This window comes from Marmota monax, unplaced genomic scaffold, assembly GCF_021218885.2.
Source record: "Marmota monax isolate L192 unplaced genomic scaffold, Marmota_monax_Labrador192_F-V1.1 WCK01_AAM20220418_F8-fsc00014, whole genome shotgun sequence".
Lineage (NCBI taxonomy): Eukaryota > Metazoa > Chordata > Mammalia > Rodentia > Sciuridae > Marmota > Marmota monax.
Window position 1 is genome coordinate 22593623 of NW_026695222.1, and position 16097 is coordinate 22609719.

General features: G+C 44.4%; 1 protein-coding gene across 6 annotated transcripts in view; it reads right to left on the reverse strand.

Moving 5' to 3' along the window:
- The window catches only part of Ptprt (protein tyrosine phosphatase receptor type T), a 1068074-nt gene that overhangs the window by 703174 nt on the left and 348803 nt on the right, over positions 1-16097 (reverse strand). For all 6 annotated transcript variants that reach the window (XM_058575678.1, XM_058575677.1, XM_058575682.1 and 3 more), the window contains exons 4-5: positions 12691-12772; positions 3641-3756 (exon numbers count right to left, since the gene is read on the reverse strand). In XM_058575678.1, coding sequence (XP_058431661.1) covers positions 3641-3756; positions 12691-12772 — 198 coding nt within the window. The remainder of the gene's footprint in view (positions 1-3640; positions 3757-12690; positions 12773-16097) is intronic.

The following is a 16097-nucleotide window of genomic DNA, read 5'->3' on the forward strand; positions in this document are numbered from 1 at the left end:
TTTTAGAGTATTTGGATGACATAGAAAAGAACAGAAGAAACACAGAAAAGAAAAAGCACACACGATCTACCATCACAATTCATTATTGTTGACATGTTTTATTGTTCTGTGTGCATATGTATGTAAGTGTGGATACACACACGTGTGTGTGTGTATATATATATATCTTATCTATATCATCTCTATGTGTATATATGTGTTGTTCGTAAAAGATGATACACTGAATAAAGTTTGATAATGCTCTTTTCATTTAATTACATACTACAAAAATATCATTAAGTATATGTCTAGAATCTAGTATTGAATTACTTCATTCCAGCATTTATCTAATTAGTCTCTCTTGCTGAGCATCTAGTTTCTTTCATTCATTCTCTGTCCTGTTGAACATGTTTGCAGGTACACTTTTGTCCCCATTTCTGGCAATGTCCTTACATAAACTGCCATTAGTAAAACTGTTCATTGGAAGAATATCCACACTTAGAGTTTTTGGTAATTACTGCCCAGTTACCATCCAGAGAAGATGCACCTATTCACCTTTTTATTGTGCTATACTGAAAATTCTGTACAGTCCCACCTTTCTGTACATGAACATCGTTTCTTTTCCTTTTTCTAAAAGGCACACTGGTCTTCTCCTGCTCTAGCACTGTGATTTACACTTCCAGCTCTCCTGGTTCTTGAACTTTTGGACTTGGGCTGAAATTACACCTCCTACCCCACCTGTCCAGGTCTCCACCTTGCAGATGAGAGACTGTGGGACTTCTCAGCCTCCATGATCATGCCAGCCAGTTCCTCATAACAAAGCTTCATGTGTATGCATGTGTGTGCATGTGTGCGTGTGTGTGTATACACGTTCGTGTGCAGGTGTGCGCCCCCTATTGACTGTTCCTCAGAAGGACCCTGAGACCAGTACAACCTACTTCCAACAACACTGTTCCTTAACAAGCCATGCAGGCACTTTCCAGAGTGTAGGAGAAACAGTCTCCTTCCCAATACTCCCTGAAATATGGATAAGGGCAACACTATTAAGGGAGGTTTCCTTAGAGAAATCGTTATTGGATCTATTCACTCACCAGATAAACTTTAAGCATCCCAGGATGGAGATAGATTAGCAGAAAGCAGGAGACCTCTGCTGGAGCCGCTCCCCACCCACGCCTCCCTCTCCTTCCACCTCTCCAGATTGCTTTTATACAGAACATCATTATGTGAAACAGGCCTGTGAAACCCACTTGTGTGCCCTCAATAAGACTGTGGTGGGAATACTGTTCATTACATCATACAGTGTTTTCTTTATGAGGACTCCTGGGAACAATTCCTGTCTGGCCTCTGTGTGAACAACAGTTAGAATTTTCCTGAGCAATTGGTTTGTGTTTATCTCGCAGACATTGTGAACTGTATATCTGACAAGTTTTCTTTATTCCATTGGCGGCTGCGGCGCTATGGGCTCTGCATGTGACTCACAGGCAGCAGCAGGTGTGCAGAAATGCAACTTTAGCTTTAGCAGCTCCTGTGTATTCTTCTCCTAACTTGGGCTACCTCACTTTTAATTTATGCTATCTTGTTGTGCTTTACATCCCATTGTAAGCTACCCAGAAAACGTCTGTGAAATAGGATTTGGTTTACACTGTAAACTAGATAAATAAATCAGATGTGGATGAGCTGGGTAGGAATACTCTGGTTTTTATCTTTTTTCCTCAAAACTTCTATTATGTTCTGCATGAACATACTCCTGCTAACAGACCTAAGGTCTAGGGCATGCAACTTAGAACTGTAATAACTGTAATAAGAATGATCATAAAATAGTCAGAAAACCCAAATAAAGTTGCTGAAAATACTGCATTGACCCACCTCATGCTTGTGATGCAACTGAGGTGATGCCATTGAAATGGTAAAGCTTCCTGGGAGCAAGATGCACTTGCAGCTAATTATAATGAAAAGAGGAAATAACACTGCTTACTAGTGGAGTGGTGTGATGGTGTGGAAGCATGCCCTCTTACTGTCTGCAGGCAGCCCAGGAAAGGGAGATGGGCAGGCACAAGTGTTATTTTCATTCTGCTATGCTGCTAAACAGAAAGAAGATCTCTGAGCCCCTGGCTGGGCTCTTCTGCCCAGGGACTTTCCAACTGTAGAAAATGGGCTCAATTCAAGAAAAGTGACAGTGTGAACTCCCACCAAAGTGTGTAGAGAGTTATCTGGGTAAAGAAGCACAACAAAACATGCTCCAACTACTAAGTTACCAGGAATATGACATTTGAAACCTTAAGGAGGTACCATCACACACCTATTTAAATGGATAAACCTGAAAAGATAACCATACTGAGCCCTAGGGAGGTTGTAAAGCAACTAGAACTTTCACAGACTGCTGGTGGGGATGTGAAATAGCACAACCATTTTTGAAAACAATTTGTCATGCTTTACAAAATTAAATACACATCGATAAGATGACCCGGCCATTCAGCTTCTAGGTGTTTACCCGAGAGAAATGAAAGAACAACGTGCATACAAAAATCTGCCCGTGAATATTCACTGCAGCTTTTTTGTAATAGCCAGAAACTGGAAAGAAAACAACAGGTGTCCATCAATAGGTGTATAGATAAATTCACACAATTGAATATATTTCAGCAAAAACTAACTTAATAAAAAAAGAACTGATACCCACAACAACATAGATAAACCTCAGAATAATCATGGTGACTAAAAGTGCAGCATGATACCATTTATATAAAATTTTAGAGCATGTCAACTCATCCGTAGTATCAGAAGCAGACCAGCAATTGCCTATTACACACTGGGGTGGGAACAGCAGAAAGAAAGGACTAAAATCAGGACAAGGAAACTTTGGGTGTGATGCCTCTGTTCAATATCCTGATTGTGGAAATAATTTCTCATATATATATATATATATATATATATATATATATATATATATATATATATATCTCAAACTTATCAAACTGTATACTGTAAGATAACATCTCAACAAGGCTGTTTAAAAATTATTTTTTAAATGTTAGATGGAACATTTAACAGAACTTGGTGTCCCTGTTCACATTGACAGTAGTATGCTAATGCTCTCTTAGTTTTCCAGTTCTGTTGCAGCCCCAGTCTGTGTCCCCCACCCCCAAAAGACCCCTTCTCATCTTGTTAGGGAAGTAGTATCAATGAGCAGTAACAACAGGAAAACAGATGTAAGCTTAAAACATTTTCCTGTTGGACTTAACTGATGGGCTCGTTTAACCAGAGATTAGATGTGTTATTCCTTTTAAGGATACACTCTAGGAAAAGAATGATTTGATTTTACCCGGATGTGCATTAGTGAATCACTGGATATCCCACAACCTTCTAGTTAAGATTTCATGATATGGTATACTCAAAACCTAAAATATCCATTTTTCTTAACCCTGTTGATCTGGGCTTAAAAGACAAAGTTTGTTAGAGAGTCATAAAAGATTCTAGTTCTGAAACTTTGAGGTTTGAGCCTTAGTTCCTCCATCTCTAAAATGGGTATACCAAAGCTGACCTAACAGATGTGTGGTTAAGATTTAACCAGGTCATGGATGGAGAGAACCCTCCAAAGAGCAGGGGTGCTTGAAAAACATCCCCTCCCTCATCATGATGGAGCAGGAACTTCTCCCCTTCTTACCTGGAGCCAAAGTTTGTCATGTTGAGACCACTTCCCACCAGCAATGCACTGGAATGTCGCATTCTGTCCCACGTTCACCTCCACATTTTGGAGTCGTAGAAAATGAGGCGCTTTTCCTATGAGAGAAAGCAAAGGACAGGTGAAGACAAGATTCAATAGTCTGCAACACTTCCCTGTCTTGGGCAGCAGCGGAGGATGGGTGGACTTTGTGCCCAGGAAGAAGCCTGGCTCAGGGAAGAGCAGATGGATTACATACTGAGCCGGCACTGTTCTGTGAACTTGACATGCATTATCTCACTGAAACCTCATAGATCCCACAAGGTGCATGATATCCCCATTCACAGATTAGAAAGCTAAGTCTCGGAGGGGTTACACGGTTCAGCACAGTCAGACATCTAGGACGTGGGGGAGCCAAAACATAAATCCAGGACTCTGAAGAGAATGAAGAGTAGAAGAGGGAGAGGGGGGAAGAGAACACTGGCTGTCACTCGCTGCATGCTTCTATGGGACAGCTGCTGTATGCAAGCGTGATTCATTAAACCAACACAGTTGGTGGTGGTGGTCCCGTCTCTACTGCACAATGAATGAATGGAAGCACGCAGGAACTTGGTCTGGTTCACAAGGGCCCAGAATTTACACTCTTAACTCTAAGAAATGGGGTCTCCTAAGCATGAATGGGAAGAGGGACACTGATTCTGGGGACTAGGAAAAGCATTGTCAAAAAAAGAGTGTCTGTGGGCATCAATCCTAGGATTAAGCATGTGCTCTATGATGGGTTCACCTCTCCCCTTGTTTATAGAGACAAGTTCTCCCGTCTAGAAGCTCTCCATCAGCCAAGAAGCTTTGACCACAAGAGTGAGCTTCTGCCTTGAGCACCATGAAGGATCCCAACCACCAACAACAAAGTCAGAGAAGAACTGTGCCACACCTACCCCAGCATGGGACCAAGTGGGGAATTCCGACAAGATCAGGGAGGATCCACAAGGGACACTGCCATCAGTCCAGAGGCAGTCACATACAAACTCCCCCAGGACCCGGCCAGGGACCATGTTTTTTCTAGTTTAACTCCATGGCATCCCCATGAAGCCAATGCTAGAGGTAGAATCCAACAAGTGTTATGTTCCCAAAGCCACACAGCAACAGTGAGAGGCAGGGACAGAAGTCTGTCCAGTTCCATTTGACCCCACGTTTGGCTTCCACCTAGCACGTTCTCTTGCTTCCTGGGCTTTGGGAATGACAGACCTCAGGGCCTGCATGTCCATGCTGACTCTCCAGGCTTTTCTCGTTACTCCCAAAGATTTTGCAATGATCCTTTTTTATTTTTTTCTGTTTATCTGAGGGTTCATGGTGTGACCTATCTTGTACACCAATCTGTGTCACTGCCTGTTAAGCTCAGCAAAAGCCATGAATCTTGGTGTGACCAGACAAGCTGACTATGAGAAAATATGCACTTCTGTCCAGATTTTAAACTCATGACAACAACTCGGAGACCCCACATGCCACCTTCAGGGCCCTGCAACTGGAGTGGCATTGACCGCCCAAGGCCTGGGTAAGAACACTTCTGGTGGACTTTTCAGAGTGTAAGTTCCCTGCATCTAGTCAACCTGACAAATGTCATGCTGCTTTGATTGCCTGAAATTGTTTCCTTTTGGCTCTCCTGTATAATTTTGTAAAGTTATTTTTGGAACTATCAGTTCAAGTCAACTCCTCAGGTGGGAACAGAGTGCACCACGTAAATCTGTTGATGCCACAGGTTTAAAGCACAGGGGAGGATGGGGGAAGACCCACCCAGTGGAGGAGGGTGTACAGAGTCTGGGTTCCAAGATGAGAAAGCTCCATGCTGGGTTTTGCAGAGGCTGGCTCTTGACTGACTCTTCAGGATGCTGGGCCTATGGTTAAGCTCTGGAATGTGAGCAATTAGAGATGGATTGTCTCGAGATCACTGTCCCCTCCTCGTTTCCAATTCCTCCCACTTCTCCCTTCTAGCCACAGACCTTTCCTCTTGACACTTCCATCTTGAATCCCTCTCCTCCCTCCCCTCTAGATTCAGAATTTAGATGGTTCATGGTCCCTGGTGTTAGTATTCTGGGGAAGCACTAGTGATTTACAACAGAGTTGTCAAACTCATGTGCCTACAGGAACCAGACAGTTAAGGAAATTAATAAAGTGGTCCAGCTGTAAATCAACGTGAACAAAAACACCACCTCCTTGCCCCGTCTTTCAGTTCCCCACTTTTGATAGAAATTTGGGTGAAATAAAGATTTTGCAATAAAAGAGAAACAACACTACCAGCCCAATTATTAGCTGGCATCTGACACCAGCCTCAACACTGGGAAGGTGATAAGGAGTGGTGAGGACCTGGGGGAACTGGAGGGAGACCTTGTGACCCACCAGGGGGCAGCAGAGGGAGAGAGGATGACAGGGCTTTGCCCAGGGTTATCATTCGACTTCTCAAGGGAAGTTAGAAATCCAGGTTTTATGCTAAATCTCTCATTTTAAAATGTTGGCTAAATTTTATTAAAGCATCAGGCAGACTTAGCAAAACCCATCAGCACGCAGGCTCTATCAGTCTGAGTCTCTGATACGCTGCTCTCATGTGCGTTAGCTGGAACCCTTCCCTGTGGCTAGTGTTGCCTGGTCTGGCCTCATAGACCCGATGATACCAGCACCCTCCATGCACTACACTGGGGGATCCTGGGTCACAGGAACTTGTCCCCACCACCCTCTTCTCATTCAGCATTCTCTCCAAAGGTCCTCCTCTTGCCTCTGCTCTTGGAGGCCATGGCTCAGCCTTGGCTGGTGACAGATCTCCCTCTCTGGAGATCCTCTTTATGTGGGGAAGCAGTTTGGTCCCCTTCTGTGGGCTCCAGCCTCTGTGACCCTCTTTCTTCCATCCCCCCGACTCCATCACCTCTTCAGTCAGTCTTTCCATCATGACTTCCCCGAGCCACTGCAGCTTTGGGAGAGAAATTATTCTCCCAGTTCCACTCAGCAGCCTTCTGTCAGACACCGCTGACCTCAGTCCCCAAGTCAGCTCTCACTCTTACTCCCCAGGGAGACTCAGGTCCCGCAAAATGGGTTCCCGCTGAATGGGGTTAGGAGAAAATGAGCTGTGCATTGGGGGCAAAAAAAGGTCTCCATGTTGGTGACATTTAAACTCCTGCAGATGTCAGTGCAGCATCTGAAGACATATGATTGTGCCCTTTATCTCGCTCTTTAAACCTGACAGTGCTCAGTGGGAAGCCACACAACTGAAGAGAAAGCTCAGTACCTACATTAGGAACATGCTGCAGATGCTCTGTGGGCTCGGCCACACGGCCCTGCAAGGTTGTGACGGGGAAAAAAAAAAGTAGGTTTAAAAAATTCTAAAAGTCAACTTAGGAGTTAGAAACTTTGCAACCGAGTGGAAAATCACGCTGACATTTATTGTACGCCGTTATAACTGCCGCGGCCCTGCTAATGGCTAACACTCAGAAACGGCGGCAGACGGACGGTAACTACAGCTGAAATACGTCTGGACTTCTGGAATAACAAAAAAAAAAAAAAAAAGACTATAAAATAGAGACAAGACATTTCAGGTTGTAAGAGAAAATAATTTCCTTTGAGTATCACGCCTGGCTTTTGGTCATTGTTTTGGAAGCTTCAAGGCGAGTGTTTAAGGTCACAAACTTCAGCCCCCCTTGATGCAGGACAGAGCCACAAGGCAGGCACTAACTTTTGGAATAATTAGTGGAATCACTTATTGATAGACTCTGGTCCTATATTAATCCAGGACAGCTCTTGAAAGACAGAAGTGGAGAACCAAAAAGCTTGAGGACATAAAGGGAGTGCCCCTGTTTTTCAATAGACTTAAATTTTCAATAATCTATAAGTCAAGTCATCAACACATTGATTCTAAGGCTGGGGGCTGGGAAAGTACTTTCAGTCTCAAGGACCTTTCAGAAGTTACTAGAAGGTTGCATGACCTGCTCTCTCATGTACACCCCACAGGCCCACGGTCAGCACCTCTGCAGGCCAGGCACAGGCTCTGTTCTCCCCAAACCTGCACCACCTTGCTTAACCCAGAAATCTGCGAGTAGACATTTTTGATGCTTCTGTCTCCTAATCTGTAGTGCCTGAATACATCTCTAATCTGGATACGTCTCTAATCTTTCCATCTCCATGTTCCACGTTTCTTCACAAAACTCTTTGCCATTGGTTATGGGCCAAATTGTGTCCCCACAATTCCTACATCACAAATTCGTACGTCGAAGCCCTAGTCCCTAGCCCTTCACAGTGTGACTGTATTTGGGGAACAAAGGCCCTAAAAGAAGTGAATAAATTAAAATGAGGCCACTTTGTGGACCCTAATATAATCTAAATAGTGTCCTTAAAGAAGAGGCAATTTGGACACCCAGAGCCACCAAGGACCTGCACCCAAGGAAAGTCCATGTGAGGACACAGTGAGAATATGAACATCTACAAGCCCAGAAGAGAAGTCTTGGGAAAAACCAATCTTGTCAACATCCTGACCTTGGACTCCTAGCCTTGCAAACCATAAGAATATACACTTCAGTGGCTGAAGCCACCCAGTCTGGGCTATTGGCAGTCCTAGCAAAGCAACGTGCCATCTGTTGTATATCATAGAATCACCTCATTATGTGTTATATTTTCAGTCTCTTTCACTTTGATGGAAGCCCATGAGGACAAAGAATGAATCAGTCTTACATTTCCATAAACCCAGAATAATGCCTGGAGTTGGGCACATGCTCAGCAAACACCTGTTGGCTGATGAATGGTTGACTCTTTACCTCCCTGATCCAGGCCACCACTCCTCTTGCTCCAGAATGTTCTCCCTCATAGGTCTCCTCACCTTCTCTCTGGCCCTTCAACTCATTCTCCACAGAGCTCAAGTTCTCCTTTAACAATAAACTAAGGTCATGCTAATTCCCAGCAGAACCCCCTCTAACATCACCTCCCTGCATTTAATATCCAAACTGCTCACAATGATGCCAAAGGCTCTGGGTGAACTCCTTCCTATGATTCACATCTTCAAAGACACCTCCCCTGACCACTCTACCTAAGAAGCCCTCTTGCCCCAGCCATGTGTATTTATTACACTCCCAGCAGTTATCACTATCTGAAATCATTTAGTACTTATTTAATATTAATTTTGTATTTAGTACCTACTCCCCCACTGGCTCTCCTGCTAATCAATACCAGGAGGACAAGGACCTAATCTTTCTTACCCAGAGAGTAAGAAATGTTCTTGAACACATAGCTCATGTTCAATAATTTACTTGTTGAAAGAAAGGATTGAGGGCTCACCCTAGAGAAGGGAACTACTCAACTCCATGTGACCCATGGGGTGTGGGTGCTCCTCAGGTGACCATACACCCTGCCAGTATCTAGACATGCAGTTACATGGAATGTTTCTGAGCCTACCCACTCTTACAGGGCCCTCACATTGTGGTTTCTGGAAGTGTGTGCTTAAGCCGCCTAAGCACTGAGGTTGAACTCAGCCAAAGCTTATTACGTAGGAATAAAACCAGGGTCACGTCTTCCTGAGTTATATCCCATGGCCCATTTGCTGGGTAACTGGCTCTCAGCAATTCTATAACCATGCAATCCACACTCCTCTGCAGGAGCAGGAGGAGGAAGAGTAAGAGGAGGAGGGGTTTTTTTAGGATCACCCTAAATCCATAGCAACCCCAATAAGAAAAGGATTCCAAGAGGAGCCGTGAGATTTTGGAGGTGGGAAGGCACCCAAAATGTTCTCCAGAGACTGCTTTCCACTGAGATTTGAAGGGAAAAACAGGATGCTTTTGCCTGTGATGGAAAACCATGAATCTCAGGCACAGCTAATCTGGGTTGAAGACAGTTGAGGCTGTTAACTGTCAACAAGCAAGAGACAGGGTCAAGGCTGGGTGCAATGCTTGAGGTGAAATTCTCACCAGAGCACCGAGTTCTGGGGTGCAGGGAGAGAAACCTCAGCCATGTTCTGCAGGGAAGAGCCAAGTTCAGGCACCCAGCACCAGCTATGAAGTAGGAACTCAGGTGGGTGCAAGGCAGGCAAACCCTCTAGAAGGCATGTACCTGGGACTTGAGGAAGACATTTCAGGGAGCCTTCTGAAACTGGGGACTGTGCAGGGCTGTATGGGTTAAAAGGGTCACAGATAAGGGCAGGCATCTCCTGATACAGTTGCCCAGTCTTAGGCCAAAGGTCTTTCTCCAACGGGCATCTGACACAGACTTCCAGGAGTTGAGGGAGGGAATGTTTAATCTGGCAATGGGCCCTTATCCTCATGTCCACTATCTACACCCTGAAGAGCTAAAGAATTTCTGACACCCTCTGCACATGAAGCCTGGTTCAGCAGAGACACTTCCCAGACATGACTGAATGGGCAGACCCATCCACCTCAAGGAGTGACCCAGAGTGAGCAGGGACCTTAAGCCAAGGCAATGGAGGGTCTAGAGGAAACTCAGAATCCCTGAGATGCTGGCTGATTCCTTGGGAGGAGGGTCCCTTTTCCATAGACACCAAACCTAGGTTCCCAAAATAATGTCTGGAACTTGGAACTTGTCCCAAGTTCCTCCAGAGAAGGTGCTCCAAGACAAGGAGTCCGTCCCCGGCATTCCAGTGCAAAAAGAGGGGGGAAAGCCATGTTGAAGGTCTTCCAAACTCACTGCAGCAGATGGGCAAAGAATCATTTCAATCACAGCAACACGGGTGGGTCTCGGAGGAGAACAGTCCCCGAATGGAAGCACTAAAAGGGACATAAAGAGAGCATGCATGACAGCTCTTGAGGTGTGACGAACTACATCACGGCCCAGGGCATAACTGCTGAGGCTGGAATGTGGCTTATCCCCCTGAAGTCATGTAAGAACTTAATCCCCAAAGCCATATGTTAGTGGCACACCGAGGGTTGAAACTGAGTCCAACTGTGGTGTTCACAAGTGGAGCTCATGGAAAGTGGTTATATTTAGGTAAGGGCATTAGGATGAAGCACTTATGATTGAATCCTGGTGGCTTTATAAGAAAAAGGAACAGAGACCAGACACACACATGTGCAGTCTCTGTCTCTTGGCATATGATGTTCTTCACTCCATCAAGAATCTGGCAGCAAGATGGCCATCACCAGAACTGAGCCAACACCAGCAGCATGCCCTTACACCTCCAAAACTGTGAGCCAAATAAACCTCTTTTCTTTTTTAAAAAATTTATTTTAATTAGGTATATATGACAGCAGAATGCATTTTGATTCATTGTACATAACTGAAGCACAACTTTAGATTTCTATGGTTGTACATGATGTAGTGTCACACCATATGTGCAATCATACATGTACCTAGGGTAATGATGTCCACCTCATTCCACCATCTTTCCTACCCTCATGCCTTTCCCAGCCTTCCCTCCCCTCTGCCCCATCAAAGTTCCTCCATTTTCCCCATGTCCCCCCCCATTATGAATCAACATCCACTTATCAGAGAGAATATTCGGCCTTTGGTTTTGGGGGATTGCCTTACTTCACTTAGCATAATATTCTCCAACTCCATCCATTTACCTGCAAATGCCATAATTTTATTCTCTTTTAGTGCTGAGTAATATTCCATACACGCACATCAGATGGAGCACTAATCTCCAGGATATATAAAGAACTAAAAAATCTTAACACCAAAAAAACAAACAACCCAATCAATAAATGGACTAAGGAGTTGAACTGACATTTCTCGGAAGAAGATATACATTTCATCAACAAATATATGAAAAAATATACAACATCTCTAATAATTAGAGAAATGTAAATCAAAACTAAGATTTCATCTCACGATAGTCATCAAGAATACAGACAATAATAAATTTTGGCAAAGATGTGGGGGAAAAGACACACTCATTTCTTGCTGGTAGGACTGCAAATTGGTGTGGCCAATCTGGAAAGCAGTATGGAGATGCCTTAGAAACTTGGAATGGAACCACCATTTGACCCAGCTATCCCACACCTTAGTCTATACCTAAAGGACTTAAAATCAGCATACTGTAGCAATGCAGCCACATCAATGTTTATAGAAGCTCAATTCACAATAGCTAAACTGTGGAATCAACCTAGATGCCCTTCAGCAGATGAATAAATAACCTCTTTTCTTTATAAAGTTAGCCTGCCTCAGGTATTCCATTATCGTAACAAAAAGTGGAATAGCACTGTGACTCTTGATCATATGGAGAGAGTAGAGAGAGACCCACTAGGGGTTACCTAGACCTCAGAGCTTCCAAGACATTGATGGAGCATTAATGAACTATGGGGGTTCCATAATCCCCTTACATATCCCTTTGATTACAGTCTACAAACAAATGTCTCTAGATATGATACCATCACAACTTGCTAAAGGACTTGGCTCCTCTTTGACTCAGCAGGAACCCCATTTTCCTGCTGAAACACATCTAAATATCTTAGACTAAACACTACAGAGGGAACTTCAAGGGGAAAGTGGATGGGTACAGAGGAGTGGGATGCCTGTGGGGACTCTTGACTCTGTGCCATAAGTACTAAACCACTCCAAGAAATTCCTCCCCACGCCTACATAGAGCTGATGAGTATATTTAAAATTATTTTTAAAGAATTAATAGCTTTGGGGTACTTTTCCCTGTGAGTGAACAGTGCTAATTTCTCCGTGTTTTGGTGGTGTTCTTTTTTTAAGACAATTGCATAAGATTCTATCCAAAGCCCTCTAATTCTTCCACTTCAGTGGACTGAATCCCACTAATAAACAATCAGGACTTTAGACTCCCTTAATAATGGAGAGAGAGATTCAAACGAGGACGTTTTGCCACTCTCTGCAAATTCCTGGAGGTGCTGCCTGTTGAACAGGCCGGCAAAATTATGGATTTATTCAGGACTGATTGCATTGGGTATGTAAGCATTTTTTGAAGGATTAAGAGAGAAAGAGAGAGAGAGAGAGAGAGAGAGAGACTGAGAGATGTTTGTGAGCTGAATGAATAGAGAAAGTCGCATCCTCTGAGCTACCCAGTGTGGCTGCAGCAGGGCTGTGCAGAGAGAAGGAGACGGACTTACTGCATGGATGAGCCAGGACCCGGACTTCGTCCACAGCGATGTAGCCAGGATGACCCTTCAAAGAGACGGATTCAAATATCACCTGCAACACACACAGGGCGGGAGTCAATTTTGCAGAAGCCGTCGTAGACATTCATCTTAGGAAGCTTCCCAGCCCCCAATCCCTTCATGCTTCAGCCTCCCATCAGAACCGACCTAAGAGACCTCCCTGTAGGACCGCACGCCACCCTGGTTGCCAACTCAGATTTTCAAAACAAGGCAGAAAGGCCACACTCTGGTGAATAGCAAAGGAAGTCAGCCACATGGAACGTTTTTAATGGATTTCAGAAATGACACTTAGATGCAGGAAAAGCCAAACATGGAATGGACAGCCCACTCTGCACCTTTCCCATTCTGGTTTTCCCATGAAGCACAGGGAAGAACTACTTCCTAATACCCCAACCACCTCATGCAGAGTGAGGGAAAATGCCTACTTGGAAGCTAGCATAAGCCAATGAGGTTTAGCCTGATTTGATCCTATATTCCCAATGAATATAGGATCCAGATGACTTCTTAAGAACACCTTTTAAAAATAAGCAGCAGGAGCTGGGATTGTGGCTCAGCGGTAGAGCACTGGCCTAGCACGGGTGGGACCCGGGTTCGATTCTCAGCACCACTTAAAAATAAAGGCATGGTGTTGTGTCCATCTACAAAAAAGATTCATATTCTCTCTCTCTCTCTCTCTCTCTCTCTCTCTCTCTCTCAAAAGAAAATAAAATAAAAATAAAATAAGCAGCAAACTGCATCTTGATTTCCAAAAGTAGAGGCAACAAATTCTTGGAATTCTCCCCTCTGACTCCCACCTGAACTGTTAAGATCCATATATATATTTTTTTAAATTCAGTTCACAGCTTCCTTCACCATGGAAACTCTATCTTTGCTAAAGCCACATGAATACCTGAGTGGGCAACACGGCCATCAGCCTCCCAAGTTCTGATGGCCTTTTGCTCCAATCCAACTCAGCGGCACTCCCCTGCAGAACTTGGGATGATCTCCTGCCCCACAGTCCTCTCCCAGCTCGCTGCTCTTCATCCTACTCCTCAGGCTCATAAGGTACCTGGACCTCTTACTTTTCCAGAGTCTATAATTCATCTGGAGCTTTCTTCGTTCTCAGCAAGTCCGGGTTGCCCCCAGTATGTTGGCTAATCATCCATATAATTCTCTCCTTAAGTTCCAATTCCTCTGAACCTTTATTTGAACTTTGCCAAGCCATCACAAGTCTGTCTTCCCTACTCCCCAATCTCACAAACGTTCCTCTCTCAGCATCTACCCATCCAACCCCAGCAGACATGCCATCTTCAAGAGGCAAGAGGATGGGGAGGGGCTGACATCTCACTTCTCACCCACACACCTAATCTTCATGCCCACCAACTCCAATCTCATCTCTGCAAGGAACGCCAAGGCTCTTGACCCCTGACTCCCTCTGCCTGTTCCAGCTTCTTGGTATTTCTTGGTTATCTCTCTATCCTGCTCTATCCTACATCCCCAAACCCTCCCTTCTGTCCCTGACCTTGACATATATACATTCTTAGACAACTCCTATTCTTAAAAAACGACCTGCCTTGTTTGGTAGGTTATTCTCTATCACCAGTCAAATAACACTTCCCAATTGTTTCAACCACCAGTCACTCCCAACACTTCCTTCTTCCCACAGAAAAACTTGAACCTGCTACATAATCTGGATTCTGTCTCCAACACACCCCCCCAAACTATTTTCATGATAAGTACTAATAATCTCCTAATTGCTAAATCCAGTAGGTATTGTTTCCAGTCATCATCTTACTTTAAGAAAGAAGACGGTGGAATACTTGAGCTTGGAATCAGAACGCCTAGGTGGTTGTCCTGGCTGGGCCACTTACCAATGTGTGACCTTGGGCAAGGGACCTTCCTGCTCTGGGCTTCAGCTTCTGCTTCTGTAATTATGGTGTCTGCGTCATTGGGTAATTTTTTTCAATTACAGGAATTAACACCCAACTTAGAACAACGGCATGTTCTCACTAAATGTCTATTAAGACTGCTATTACTACTTGAAAATTCTTCTACAATTGTCAGAGTTCTCCCTTTCTGGATCTTTCTACTCGTTAGGCTCAGGGGACACTCACTCTCATGGTTTCTCCCATACATCTGGGACTATTCAATCATGAGTGGCCTCCTCTGTTTCTCTATGTCCTGGATATACCTTCAACCACTGCCATCCACTGATGACCTCAGGGGCATCTCTGTACTCTAGACCTTCCACCTGAACATCAATCTCACTCATCCAGCTCACGAGTTTGTCTTTCCACCTCGATATCACATTGATGCCTCAAATGCAACTCTTGTGCATCAGATCTAGAAGCACCCTCTCAAAACTTTTCCAGAATTGCCTGGTGGGCCATTCTTCCTGAAATACAAAACTTGGCAGGTGGCACTATGACCCTCCCGGCTTGAGTAAACTGGGGATCTGGGCTTCTCCTTCTGCCTCATCCCCCACCTCAGTTTCTTTCTGATTTAACATTATTGGCATTTCTCAAATCTGTCCCTCTCCTTCCATCTCTGCTCTCAGAATGGACCACAGGAAGTAACCTTTTATCCATCAAGTCAGACCTCAGTGCCCCTGCTCTGGCACAACCTGCCATGTTTTCTCATCTCTGTCACCAAGGCAGCTTCCCAAACGGAGCCTCTCCCTCCTGTCTTTTAGTCCTCCCTTCAAGCCTGTGGATGGACTGTCAGGTGGGGACAGACCCACCAAAAAAGCTCCCTGTAGAATGTTTTTGTGGACCACATGGTCCAGGCCAGTGGATTCAACACTGTGTCCTTGGTGGAACCTGGAGCTCCAGCAGGGAGCAGAAAACTTGTGGAGAAGGTTGTAACATTGCAAAGAGGCAGTGTCCCCAGGAGGTAAGACCTATCTATAAAGCAGCAGGTGGCTACCTGGGAATTACGTGAAGTGACTGGGGGAAAAAGTCACACAAAACACAACAGCTGCACAAGCATGCCTATGCCTCACAAAGAGTGTTCCCCAGGAGAGCAGGGTCCTTCAGAGAGAAGGAGCCAACAAAATTGTGCAGGAGAGGAGGAAGCTTGCAAAAACGTAAGGGCCACAGCCACCTCATTCTGCACAAGGGTGAATCGACACAAGGCCTTTTTACACATGAGCAAGTGTAGTTTCCTTTTTCAAAATTAATGGGAAACCAAAAGCAAACGTTCATTAAAAAGTTGGAAGAAAATAGAACATATAAAGGAAATGCATTTAAAGCAAGGCTTGAAAGTAGTCAAACTTGGTAATGAAAATGACAGAAGAAAAATATTTGTTTTGACAATAAATATAAATGGGTTAAAACAGAGAAAAGCTCCCAGACTGTCTAAATAATCAAAGTCTAATTGTA